The 14206-nt window shown below is 27.7% G+C and overlaps 1 protein-coding gene across 1 annotated transcript in view; it reads left to right on the top strand.

Moving 5' to 3' along the window:
* Window positions 1–10603, top strand: part of Ire1 (serine/threonine-protein kinase/endoribonuclease Ire1) — a 50393-nt gene extending 39790 nt beyond the window's left edge. The window contains exons 17-22 of the mRNA XM_067272610.1: window positions 1752–1942; window positions 2078–2219; window positions 5549–5676; window positions 5762–5885; window positions 9921–9988; window positions 10063–10603. Of these exons, the coding sequence (XP_067128711.1) occupies window positions 1752–1942; window positions 2078–2219; window positions 5549–5676; window positions 5762–5885; window positions 9921–9988; window positions 10063–10590 (1181 nt within the window). The 3' untranslated portion in view covers window positions 10591–10603. The remainder of the gene's footprint in view (window positions 1–1751; window positions 1943–2077; window positions 2220–5548; window positions 5677–5761; window positions 5886–9920; window positions 9989–10062) is intronic.
* The last annotated feature ends 3603 nt before the right edge of the window (window positions 10604–14206 follow it).

Raw genomic sequence — 14206 nt, 5'->3', positions numbered from 1 at the left:
ATAGACTTTATCTAATACAGAAAAATTAGATACATCAACCAATCAAGTCAACTTGACCAAAGCTAGGTCAATAACAGAGCAGCCTATTTCTCCTACATAAGTATAATAATCTTTAGAGTTTGATGCACCTCTACCATTCAAAATTAAATATCCCGCGGCTTCAGAAAATTCCAACACCAATCTACCACGATTATTTATCAGTGTGTCCTGCGATACTCTTGACGTCCAATTCCAATCAAACTCTTCATTACAATCAAAAATCCATTCCTGTGGCTCCAGACCTGTACGAGCACTAAAATCCCCGATCAGACAATCCAAATCATAACAACCAGCCAACCTAACCACCTCCATCTAAATAGTATTCCATATAGCCGGTCTTATATGCACAAAACAAAAGGACGTTACCAAATGCGCTGTTGTCACTTACACAACAACCCAATGCCTATCTTTTTCAAGTATATTCACTTTCAACGAATTTGCTATCAATAACATCCAACCACCAATGAAACGCCCTCTATCCATCTCACGATACCCTCCTTCCTGAATAACCATAAAATTATCCAAACTGTAAACATCAGACAAAATAGTCCTACCATCCCACCACATCTCCATTCAGAAAAAAATGTCAAAAGTACACAAATAATACCAAAAAGAATTAGGTTTATTAACAACCCCTTCACAATTCCACAAAAGTACATTCATACCGGTTCCCAGTCAAGTTGAGGTTAGCTCTTCCATTGTCTTGGAGACAATGTTATATTTATAAATTTTATCCACTTTAACTGCATTTCGATTATTTAAATAAGTAATTACATCTCCCATCCTCTTTTTTTCTTAAGGAAAACAACTAATAATTTTGCTAATCTCCCTGGTTAGCAGAGGAAGATCATCCATTAGAAATATCCTGGAACCCTTTAATTTAAATGCCATTCTTCTAATCTTACATTTATCACCATAGTCCAAAAAACTACAATAAATCAATCTAATTCTATTAATCTGGTGCTGCTTTAATCTATAACACCGGTCCAAACTGACCTGATCGACATTTAATTTATCCCGAAAAAACTCCAACACTACTTCCTTAACCGGCAAATTTTCATTTTCCAATTCTGGTAATCCAGAAATTATCAGATTATTACGTCTTAAAAAACACTCAAACCGCTCCTGACTTAATGTAAATTTGGCCAATTTTTTCTCTAAGTCTATTCCATCGACCGATAAAACCTTGCTGGTATCATGAGTAAATTTTTTCTCTAGGACCTCAATTCTTGATTTCAAATTCACAATGGCTTCATCCAAATTTTCCACCCAGGAATAAATTCTATCAATTTTGTTAATCATTCCTTCCAATTTTCAGTTCTGTTTTAAATTTAATTGAATTAATAATGATATCCCATCCTTGATATCCAATTCTCCCTGAAGAAGTTCCAAAATCCTCGTTTCTTCCAAGGGATCAGGGTGGAACACCTTAGATCTACTATCCGTCTGGCTAACCGGAGAATAAGTCTTCCTTTTCGACATCACGAATAAATCCGATAATCTTACCTGAAAAATATTAAAGTGTTAATTAATAATTGCCCAAAAGCGCCGACCATAAATGCTGCCCAGATCATTTTAATATAGTAATTAATCAAGAATATCAGTGATTATTCATTTTATAATTAAATTTTAATTCATAATGATTTATTAAAATTACAAAAATAACTTATCAGTTTCTATATAATTATAAAATAATTGTTTTATATTCATAGTTCATAGAGATATCAAGCCTCATAATGTCCTAATTTCCATGCCAAACAGTAAAGGTGAAGTTAAGGCAATGATATCAGATTTTGGCCTATGTAAAAAATTGTCAAAAGGTCGTCTTTCATTTACAAGATCAGGAACTGCAGGAACTGAAGGTTGGATAGCTCCTGAAATGATGACTGGAGAAAAGAGAACAGTAAGGAAAAAAATTATAAATTTAAGTACAGAAGTTAATGTTAATGATTAAGAATGCTAAGAAAATACTGAATGTCTTAAATTATATTATAAAAAAATATTAAAATAGTTTTGAAAAAATTTATTTTATTTACAGACATGTGCAGTGGATATTTTTTCCCTTGGATGCTTATTCTATTATGTAATATCAGGAGGAAAACATCCTTTTGGGGATTCTTTTCGTAGACAAGCAAATATTTTAAATTCAGAAAGCAGTTTGAAAGACTTATCATCAGATGGTATGTTAAAATTTATTATTTATATTAAATATTTTATATAAGAATTATTTATAAAAGAAAAATTACAGAAAATAAGAACTATAAAAATATGTACAGTAATATGTTTCAGGAGATCAGAGTTCTTTAAAATCTGTCTTATAATTGAAATTATAAAGTATCAGTAATTTTTAATGTCTAATAATTATATTTGTCTGATATGAAATACAAATAAATGAATATATTTATCAGTTCTCATTCAATATAGAGGTTTATAGTGATAATCTTGCATAAAAATGATGTATTCAATATTTAAAAGGTATAACCACATAACATGTTTAAATAATGTTGTCCAGTAATTATAAATTTTTCCACCTATTTAAGAAAAATGAAACAGGAAATTCAAATAAACTGGATAAATAACAAGTTATTTATAGCTTATATAGGTACATGTTAAATATTTTTCTAAGAATTTGCTTTACTATTTTATTATACTAACACACAGACACCTGAGCTTCATAGGTTAAAAAGTTAAGTAAACTTTTAACATGGTTTTCCATTGGTTAATACCAACACATAAGAGTTGTCTAAATAGTTTTATATGTTTGTAAAATTGTTGATCATATGTTTAAAAGATAAATATCTTAAATAGAAACTGTCTTAAATACATTATGAAAATAATTTCTCACACCTAAAGCCTCAACCACTTTTTTGTAGGCTTCACCACATTGCAATACAAGTTTTACATCAAGAACAAATACTCTTTATTTAGAAAATAAGTCTGATCTTTTGTTACTGTTGATATTTACACAAGTGCACTAATTTGTCTCCAGGACAAGATTTATCAAATGCTACATTTTGTTGAAAGAAACTTTTTAAATAATAATAGAATGAAACAGAAATTGATTTGAACTATAGCATCCCTTTATTTTGACAACAAGAAACATATTACAATGACCATTTTTTGGGCTATAATTTAAAATAATTGTAGACCTATAAATTCTCACTGTCTGTCTGTCTTTTCTTAATCTCAAGAGTGGAGTTAGATAGATGTAATTCGAGATCAGATATGGAAACCTTAGGGGCAGGAGACTCCAATTAACTATATACAAACTTCTAATGCAAACTGGAAGTCATGTTATTTCAATTCAAAACTTTTCCCCTGAAAGCAGTTGTGAGGACCGGGTTAAACCAGCCCAACAGATTTTAAAATTTTATTGTTCAAATCCCCTCGGGAGATATCAGTCCAGCGATCAAGATTTAAAGAATGTGCAGCCTTCTGCCGTCAAACACGCTTCCCTCCTCTCCGGATCCAACCTCTGAGTCACGGAGATCGACTCATCACCCATCGTCGCGATTGGTGATCGCAGTGGACGAGACCTGGAGTATAAAAAGGGGGAGATATCTGAGAACGGGGTGGCTGAACGTCCGAAGACGACGAACGTCCCGGCGAATCCGAATCCAAATCGAAGGCCAAACCCGAAGACGCCAGAGCCACCAACTACGAGCCGCCAAGCCCGATTCTTCCGCCAGAGCCGAAGAACGACCGACCCTCCTTTCACCGACCGATCAGTCCTACGATTGTTGTCGATACATCAGAAGACGAGGTATGATTCCCCCAACATTTGTGAACTCTCTCTCTCCCGCGATTAGGGACAGGATGCGTAGATTCTCTGTACTAGGTTATCTATCCAAATAAATTGTTATTTGTTTTATCCTGGTCCGTTATTTCGGATATTGCCTTGACTTATCGACGAACCCACACACTTCCTCCACTCGACCTGACAATTCATTACCCTATCCCGACAAGTCGGGATATCACGACAAATTTAGCCATCCATGACAGTGGGTTGGGTCTTACCAACCTGTTCGCTGAAAAAAAGGGGGTACGACTCCATCCTACCTTCCGGCATTCTCACACAGTTAATAGATAACCAACATGACTCTATTGTTAAAGAAAAAGTATGATGTACAGGGGCAAGACACTACAGCACCAATTTGAGGTGGAGAGCATATATTTTAAATTAAATAAATTAAAAATATGATTAAAATTTGCAGTCTGGCACTGTGACAACATCACAATAAATAATTGCTCATTTTAATATAAATGACAATCAAAATTAATTAATTAAAATTTATTATAAATAACATCTAGACAAACATAAGATGTGAAATGAAATCAAAACTACTATAAAACAGTTTATAAGATAACTAATTTGTGGAAACAGCTAAAAAAAATAATGTAACATTTAATGTGATATAAGATGGTTTGAATTCAATTAATTCATTAATGTGTCTGTGAAATAATTCTATAATTATTGCATGTTATTGTAAAAGTAAAAAATTAAATAGGAATTGAAATTCTAATTCAATATTTATTTGCAGAAGAGATTCTTTGTCTCCAGTGTCATTAAAGTTTTGAATGGTGGGCTATATCTATGTTTGAGTCGAAACAGGGCTGTCTCACTGATTGTATATTGGTACTTTTTAATTGATAACAAAGTAGAAGTGTCGTTTTAATAATTTAAAGTTAACTTTCATGAGGAATCTAATAGTATATCTTATTATGATCTTACAGACAGTTTCTCTTTAATTTCTATAGTGAAAATATAGACATACATTCAGATATATATATATATATATATATCTAATAATCTGAAAAACAAACTGTTTGCTTTAAAAAACCAAAAATATTTATTGAAAACATTTTGCAAATCACTTTGCATTCATTATCAATATACAATAAATTACAGTATAATTAATATTAGTTAATATATAGTTATATAATAGTTAATAGTTAATATATGTAAATTGAATATAAAAAAAGATTATTCTTTTTTACCCATTAGAAAATATTTAGTAAGAAAAGCTTGATTTTTTTTTTAATAACAAAAATTCCTTAAAAATAAATTTAAATATAAATATTATATGATTTAATTATCAAAATTTTCTTAACAAAGTACTTATTAGCCTATTATATATATGTATAATGAGCTAATTGTAATATAGATATTTTAATGTATATGATAATTTAATTGTATATTAGAGATTATTATAGCAATTATTTTGTAGATTTTTTTCTCGAAATGACTTAAATAATTGCAACATTTAAAAATTCAAATATGAAATTAACCAGAAATGTTATGTAAAATAAGACAACAGAAAATAGCATAAAAATTATACTTGCATACAAGTATTATTATTACACATATTATTACTTACATTACTATTGTAAGTAATAATAAACTAATGTAAATAATTAATAGTTGACTTTAATTTTTGAAATTTGTATTAATATATTTATATGAAAAATTTATGCAATTTTTTTTGTAAAATTGATAATTTAATTTCAGATTATACTGTAGCTCTCAATTTAATAGAGCACATGATTAAATTGGATCCAGCAGAGAGGCCTTCAATAAATGCTGTACTTAAACATCCTTTCTTCTGGTCATTAGAAAAGCAATTGTCATTCTTTCAGGTATGCTGAAATTCTGGTAGTGAATTGCCTTGATTAAAATAAATTAACTATTATTATTATTATTATTATTTTTTTTTTTTAATAGGATGTAAGTGATAGAATTGAAAAGGAACCATTTGACAGCATTGTTATTAAACTTCTGGAACGTGGTGGCTTTGATGTTGTAAAGGGAGATTGGAGACAGCATATAAGTGAAGAATTACAAAATGGTATGAAAAATAAGTAAACTATTATATTCAGGATGATAATATATTTTATTCAAAGTTATTTGCAGCAAATTTTAAAGGTCAAAATACAATGATAAGTGGAAAGAATATTATTCTGATATACAGAAAAGATTTTATTGTAAATGAAATTAATCTTATAAATCATGATGAAAAGAAAATATGCAACTTTTGAAGATGAACCTTATTGCCATTTTGAATGATGACACTTTTTCCTGTAATTTTTGATTCTGAAGTTATACAAAAAGTAAATTATGGCAGTATGCTTAATCTTGCAATGTGATCTTATGCATGCACATATGCATAAGATCACATCTGGCCTGCTGCATTTTGCCACTAAATATTCCATTACATTTCTTCAGTTTCAATAAGTCAAACATATTTAAATAATTAATAGATATATCAACATTATTACATCAATTAAAGTTTTTCATATTTGTTACATTCTTTTTTTCTGAAGCTATCTAGAAGCATATTTATTCTATTAAATTTAAACATTTAATTACAAGAGATGGTCTATTTGTGTAACAAATGTAATTGTTACACAAATCATGTTTGTTTATTATCTATAATGTTAAATTTTCCTTTGTGTCAACTTCAAAATTATTTTTACTGCAAAATTAACTTAAACAAATATTAAACATTAAAATATATATATTTAGAAAATTTATAATTTTTGAAATAAAATTATTTGTAAAGGTTTGTAATTTGGAACTTCTTCAGACATATTTAGAACATTTTTAAACAATAATTAAGACATTTTAAAAAATATCAAAATCAGGATATATTAACTGAAATTTTTCTTTGTGGTAGGAAAATTAAAATAATTGTTATTTTGAAATACAAAGTGATAAGGAAACGAGTTATATAAAAATTGATAAACTAATTATTAATAAATTTAGAATTGCATTTAAGTTATAAGAGAATTTACTAGCTATATAGTAAAGGTTTATTTCACATTTGTGCTTTGATTGTTGACTATCCTTATTAGTTATTATAGTTGAAGATGATTAAATAAATAAAACTTGAAATGATAGGTTAAATCAAGTGTTAATATTACAGTTTACAAAATCATCATGAAATTTTGTTATCAAGTAGGAGAAATGTGTATTATTTAACTTAATATTATACTATTTAATTACAAATAAATCATCATCCATTTATAATTATTTTTATTAATTTTTTCATTGATTTGAAACAATAGAATAATGCTGTAAATCCTTAAAAGCTAGCAATGATGATTAAATAATTACAGATAGTTGTGATCAATTGACAGAGAATAATTAACATAGAACTTTAAATGCAGAGCAAGTATGCTCAGCATGGTAGATTAAGACCGAGGTAATTTATAAAGTTCTTTGGCCGACTTTTCACTTTTAATCCTTTTTAAATTATCCATATCATTCAGTCAGCAAATGTAATAAATATCCAATAATAGTATAATATATTGGGGATTTAATTTGTATTTGTATTTATTAAAAATGCAAATTGAAGCTTTTTTAATATATAAACTATAGTTAAGTAATATTAAAGTCAGATCATTTATATTTTTTTATTGGAAGAATAAGAGAATAAAAATTTATATGATGATAGGAATAAGAAACTAAATTCATTTAAAGCTAAGGCACTTGCACAATATATTGAGCTAACATGGAATTATTATCAATACATGAAATACAGTACTAGACAATAATATAAGTTTAACTAATATTTTTAGACTATAAATAAATAATATATTAAATAGTTTTATACTCACAAATTATTTGAAAAAAATAAATCAAAAATTAAAATTTTATAGACAAGATTATAAGTTTAGTGTAAATTTCAAGCACACTCATGGGAGAAAGTATACAAATGAGCATTATATCAAGCATTCACATATAGCATATGAAGAGATATATTACTTGGAATAATCATTGAGAGAACAAGAAACGTGTCACTTGGATGACAACTCAGAGATTCTGAAACTAGACAAATTTGGATGTTTCATGGCAACCCAGAGGAAAATTGCTACTACAGTTAGCTATTCTTAATGTACTGTAGCTAATGTTATAAAACATGGAATTGATTGAGCCATTAAAAAACATCTGGAAAAAAGTTGATTAACATCTTGTGATAAAAGACAGATGTGTACCATTTTAATGGATTTTGTTGTGTACAAGTATATATATTGAGAAGTTTTTACAATAAAACTAATACTGTATGTGAAAACCTAAAAATCCACAAAGAGATCCATGTATCATGACTGAGGGGGACATGTTAGCATATCATAATAAATACATAGAAGAAAATTCTGTTCCGTGGCTGTCCAGTCCGATAAGTCCATCTATAGAAAGTGTACTGGCATGAAACATAGGAAATAAGTCAATGGACTAAAAGTGATCTGAATAATACAGATATGTTTATTTTCAACTTAATCTAAGTTGTCACAAGTAAAATCAAAGGTGCCACTGGACTTTCTCGTTCAATTCTGACTATTTTTAAAGTTTTGCAATCCAAAAAAAAAAAAAAATGCTTAAATACACAAAACTTATGAGGAAAACAGCATTAACAAAGAAACATTAAACTGCTCAGTTGGATTTGGCAATAATGATTGTGAGCTGAACTCATCAATGGTATAATATATTATTTTTAGATGAAAAAAGTTTAATCTTGATAGGCTTGACGGTTATCAAAAGCATTGATATAACTTAACCACTCTGCAGTGACCGAAGGATATATCCGTCAAGGGCGATCGTGTGGCAGTGGTGAGGGACGGATATATTTGTTAAATTCTTTTGGGGGTATTGCCAAAAACTACCGTGGAAAAAAAATCACATAAAAATGAATTATGTAACAATAAAAAAAAGACTTTTCTTTACTAGACATAACTGTTTACAAAATCTTTTTCCGAAACGGTAATGAGAAAAAATGTGTGAAAAAATACTTTAAAAATTTTCCATGTTTATTCTCCACTACTTTGGGATAGCACCATACCTGACTATCCCACTGTTGAAAGGTTAAAAGCTGAAGGTGCTTTGCAAATGATTCAATAAAATGATGGCTCCTTGATGGTTTGGACTGCATTTTCAATGCAAGGAAAGACTGATATCATCTTCATTTCTGGAGATTTGACCTCTAAATCCTATTATACTCTGTTGGAAGATCAACTTAGTAAATATGGCCACATTCTTGGAGGTGAAAATTTCATCTTTTAGCAAGGTCATTATCTTGCTAAAAGATCCTGCCACAATTTAAAAATGATGAAACAATGGTTTTTTAAAAATAATAATAATGAAGTTTTATCATGGCTTGTATGCTCTTCAGAACTGAGTCCAATAGAGAATCTGTGGGAGCTTCTTAGGCTCATTTACAAAGATGGGAGACAATTTTTAACAGTTGAAGACCTGAAACAAGCCATTCAAAAATGTTGGGATGAAATTTCAAATGAGCTGCTGAATAAATTAATTGATTCAATGCCAGATAACAAGTATGATGTTGCCAAGGTCACATAAAGTATTAATTCCTTAAATTAAAACATTAATTCATTTTAGAACTTATAATTTTGTCTTTGTAAAATTTAGACTTTTTTAAATATTTTGTTTTCAAATAATTTGTGAGTATAAAACTATTTAAAAGTAATAGATATAATTGATTATTACCATTTCATTTAAACAATTTATTCATTTACAGTCTAAAAACTTATAGTTTTGTCTATCACTGTAAGAGCAGCACATTAATTATTTTTCTTTCAGAATCTGTTTGCGCTAGATTTTTGTACTGATACTCCATTGTTATTCTTTTCATTATAGAATAGTTAGTGCATTTTTTCAAATCATTCATTATCCAATTGAAAAGCTGCTTAAAATCATTAAATTTTATAATTGTATTATGTATATAGTAACATATGTATATTCAAAAGTTGAAAATAGATGATAGTTTTCAATTTCAGTTTTAATTGATTATATTTTATAAGATACGTGTACTGTATAACAATTTAACAATTTGCTATAATTGCTTACCGAGTTGCGATATTTTCAGATTTAAGGAAATTTCGAACTTATAAAGGTCACTATGTGAGAGATCTGTTACGAGCTATGAGAAACAAGGTATAATTTGTATTTAAAAATTAATTTTAGATTAAATGTAATTTAAATTTATACTTAAATTCTTTTCACTTTAGAAACATCATTATCGAGAATTAAACGAAGATCTTCAGTTATCGCTCGGTTCAATTCCCGATCAGTTTGTCAACTATTTTACTTCACGTTTTCCACGTTTATTGATTCATACTTATCTCGCAATGCAATGCTGTAAGGGTGAAACTGTTTTTCAGAAGTATTACGATAAATTTTGTTTTCCTCACGTAGAAATCGAAAATAGTCAGATGTTTGGCCAAGGAATGACTTGGAAGTGGAGAAGAAAAATAATGAAAAATATTGGAAATTTAAATTCTTCGACAGAAACTATCACAAATGTTTCTGAAGTAAATAACTTATTAGCTAATAATAAAGCAGAAAATGTAGAAAATATAAATTCCTCTGCATTTCAAAATATAGAACAAAAGCAATTGGACACTAATGTGCAAAAAACATTTCAGTTTAATAATAATCAAAATGAAACAGTATCTCAGTTTGAAGTGCCTTCTATTCAGTTGGGTATTCAAAAAACAGAAAAGATCAATCAACAAATGGAGCAGAATGGTTTATAAACAGTTTACACTATTGATTTTAATACAAAAATCAAAAGTAGATAAATAAATATTTAATTTTTAAAATTATTTTCAAAATTTATTTATTGAAAAAATGTACATAAAGTTTTATAATTCAAACATGCATGTACTTACAAATTAATTTAAAAGATTAGAAGTAATAATTCATTAAGAATTTAATTTAAAAAAAATTACTGATTACATAGAAATTTTTTAAAATTTATGTAGTGAATTACTGTATATTTTAGTAATTATGAATATGTTAATTTTTTTAATTTCAATTTTACCAACAGTATTTTTTTAAACTTGATTATTAAACTTTGACTTTTGCTTTTTAGAAATAAACTATGCAGAAAAGACTAGAATACGAATCTTCAGTATAAAAATGCTTTAGTTTTATAAGATTATATTTCCTGATGTTGTTGTGTAGTAAAAGAAATATAGAATCGACACTTTGTTAAATAGTAATGATATCGGACATCTTCTTTCGAAGTTAATTAAGTTCAAATAATTTTACCGTCGCATTAATATTATAATAAGTTTACTTAATTGTTATAATATTTTATTAAAATCATGTTCTTCACAGTTGAGTGAAGAGTCTACCACTGCTTTTTCAAGACAAAATTTATTATTTTAGTCGTATTTAAATGAAACTCCATTCTTTTTTAAATTAAATATATCATAATATTTGTAAGTGATTTATAGAAAAATCTGTTTATCAATAAGAATAAAATTATCATAAAATATAAGTATAGCTAGTTTAAGAGCATTGTATTAGTTATTCTTCAAATTTTAAATATATTAAGAAAATATATTCAGTTAATTTGCTCTAGTTTTTTAAGAATTTTTATTGAATTAATAATAAAATCGTAAAAATTCTATAAATTTTAATTTAGCATTTCTTATGTAAATTTATTAAAATAATGAATAACTTTTAAACTAAATCTTCTGAACAGCTATATGTAATTTGCTATACATTTCAAGGCACAATTAAAACTTTTAATCCGATAACATTCAGTATGAACGATGGTAGCTTGTAATATGTTTATTCGAAGACTACAGCAATGTTGTTTGCTGTTTCCTGCCAATCACAAAAATGCATTTCGGCTATTCGTGCGACCCTGTTGAGATGACCAAAGCACGTAATGTGAATAACGAATGAAATAAAACTGTGCTCCAATAAACCCTGCAAGTCTTTGTGATTGGTGGAAAACAGGAAACGATATTGTTATACTTTTTAAAGTTTTAATAAGGATGTTTTAATTTGATAATTTTTTTCCAATGAAGTTTCAATTATTTTATAGTATTGTAAATAATTTGCAAATGTAGTATCATAATCCAGGAAATGTAAGAAAACTAAAGCATAATTTACCTGGAGAATCTATTTTCTGTGAACTGTCCAAAAGTATTTTGAACTATAATTCTCTCTTTTAAATCATTATTGTCTACCATGATTTTTGTACAATAATAGGACTTATTATACTGGTGTGATCAAGTAGGTGATGATGATTTAAAATAGAATTAAGGACATAGATGCATAATTAATTATAATTCTCTCTTTTTATTGAAAAATATTACATTCTGTTCTAATTCATTGTGTGTAATATGTAAAAAGATGACTTACCTATTTTTAAATAGAATATTATCTGTTAAAATTTTATTTCTTATTATCTAGTCTATTATACAATGTTTTGTTATCGTTAAATGTTTGTTTTTGTAATTACACGAAGCCCGTGATGCATTTCTGAAAATAGCAAGTAATTAAAAATGAATAATTGTTCTATATGAATTTGTAATGTAACTAAAGCCATCAGTTGATAAAGTACAAATTCTTAAAAATGCATTGTAAAAACTTTTATAATTGTTGACAGATTTCAAATCAACATTTTAGTTTATTTTTTTTAAATCTTAAAAAAATATTTGTGCCAGAACAAAACATTTTTACATTTAAAACTCATAAAAGTACAATAAATCATTGGAAATGTTGAAAACAAAAGTTAGATTTTTATGCTTACACTTAAATTTTTCTGTAATTATTCCTTCAATTTACATTCATTTGTAATAAGTATGTATTCACATGTAGTTTTATGTAATATATTATGATACTTTCATTTTTTTTTATACATTTATAATATAAATATATGAATTATACAAATATTAATGCACTGAATTTGTTTTCTATTATGTATTTAAAATATTTAACGATTTGCCATTCAAATATTCATTTGTAAATCACACGTTTTTTCATAAATTAATTCATTATGATTCGTTGAATTTTATATGTTTTTTAAAGAAATAGTCATATGTTAATCCATTTTCTGTCATTTAAATTGTATTTAATTTTTTTTATAAATCATATGTAAGTGTAATTGATACTATAGTTTAAAGATTGAGAAGTGAAAAATTTCATATACATTTTCTTTTATATATTTGGATTATAATTCCGTTACTGGGTGGTGTTATATATATATATATAAATTGTTGATATTGAATAAAAATTGAATATATTCTTTATTTGTTTGTATAATATTTTATATTGCTACATTAACGTTACACAGACAGAACAGAATATATAACCATGGTGACCAAACTATGGCTCTTCTAGACCCTTACTGCAGTTCCCGTGTAAGTTATATACATATAACATAAAATATAGTTTCGACAGAGTGGAGCTCTTGTATTTCTGATAGGCAATATAAGGTGTATTCCGTAAATATAAGGGCTCTAATAGATTTTTGTATAAAATCATTCACACTGAGAACTTTGTAAAAATAATTTGTTTTTGGCTTACTTAAACTCAAATGCACATGTAAAAATGATAACCATTTATTGAGACAGAAAAAATTAAATAACAATTCTAAAGAATCACAATTAATCCGACTGTTCAAAAATATAAAGGCATATAACAGAATTAACTGAAACAATGACATGTTAATAAATTATATTTGATGATAACCTAATATGCAACAAAGTCTCCTTTGGCTAAATTAACTTCTCTAAATGTGGTATGGCAGTGATTATATGAGTTTTTAGAGGACAGATATGCTTATTTCTTTCCAGTGACAAATAATAGCTTGTTTTACTTACTCCATACTATTATATTGCTGCCTGTTTGCTTATAAGTTCTAGCAGAATCCCCCAAAGATTTTATATCAGATTAAGATCAAGAGACAGCCAGCCAATCAATAATAGTCATCCCATTATTGATTGGCTAGCCCAGTTGAAAACCATTCATACATATAGGTTGCCGTGTGAATGGGAGCATTGTCTTGTTGAAAGAACCATCAGTTCCCAGCAATAAGTTCTGTAAAAGGCAAGAGATTGCTCGCTAATATGTCTTGATATCATTTGCTATTGTACTGTACAGTACATCCTTATAAAAAAGCAAGTGGAGTCTTTTCTTGTCAATTAAACCCACTCCAAGCCATGACCTTGTCATTTGTAATATAGTCCTTCCTCCCTTCTCAAATCATGTCAGTAGTGGCTCCAACCATCTGGACCATTAAGGTCAATTTTTTTTCTCATCGGTCGAGATATTTTTTTCACATGTTCATCCAGCTTATTTTTTCCCTGGTCCATAGTAAATGTTTCTCCTTGTGAGTGGACTTTAGTAATG

This window comes from Centruroides vittatus, unplaced genomic scaffold (assembly GCF_030686945.1).
Source record: "Centruroides vittatus isolate TY-2023 unplaced genomic scaffold, ASM3068694v2 contig_452, whole genome shotgun sequence".
NCBI classification, from domain to species: Eukaryota; Metazoa; Arthropoda; class Arachnida; order Scorpiones; family Buthidae; genus Centruroides; species Centruroides vittatus.
This window is presented reverse-complemented; position numbering and strand designations above follow the sequence as displayed.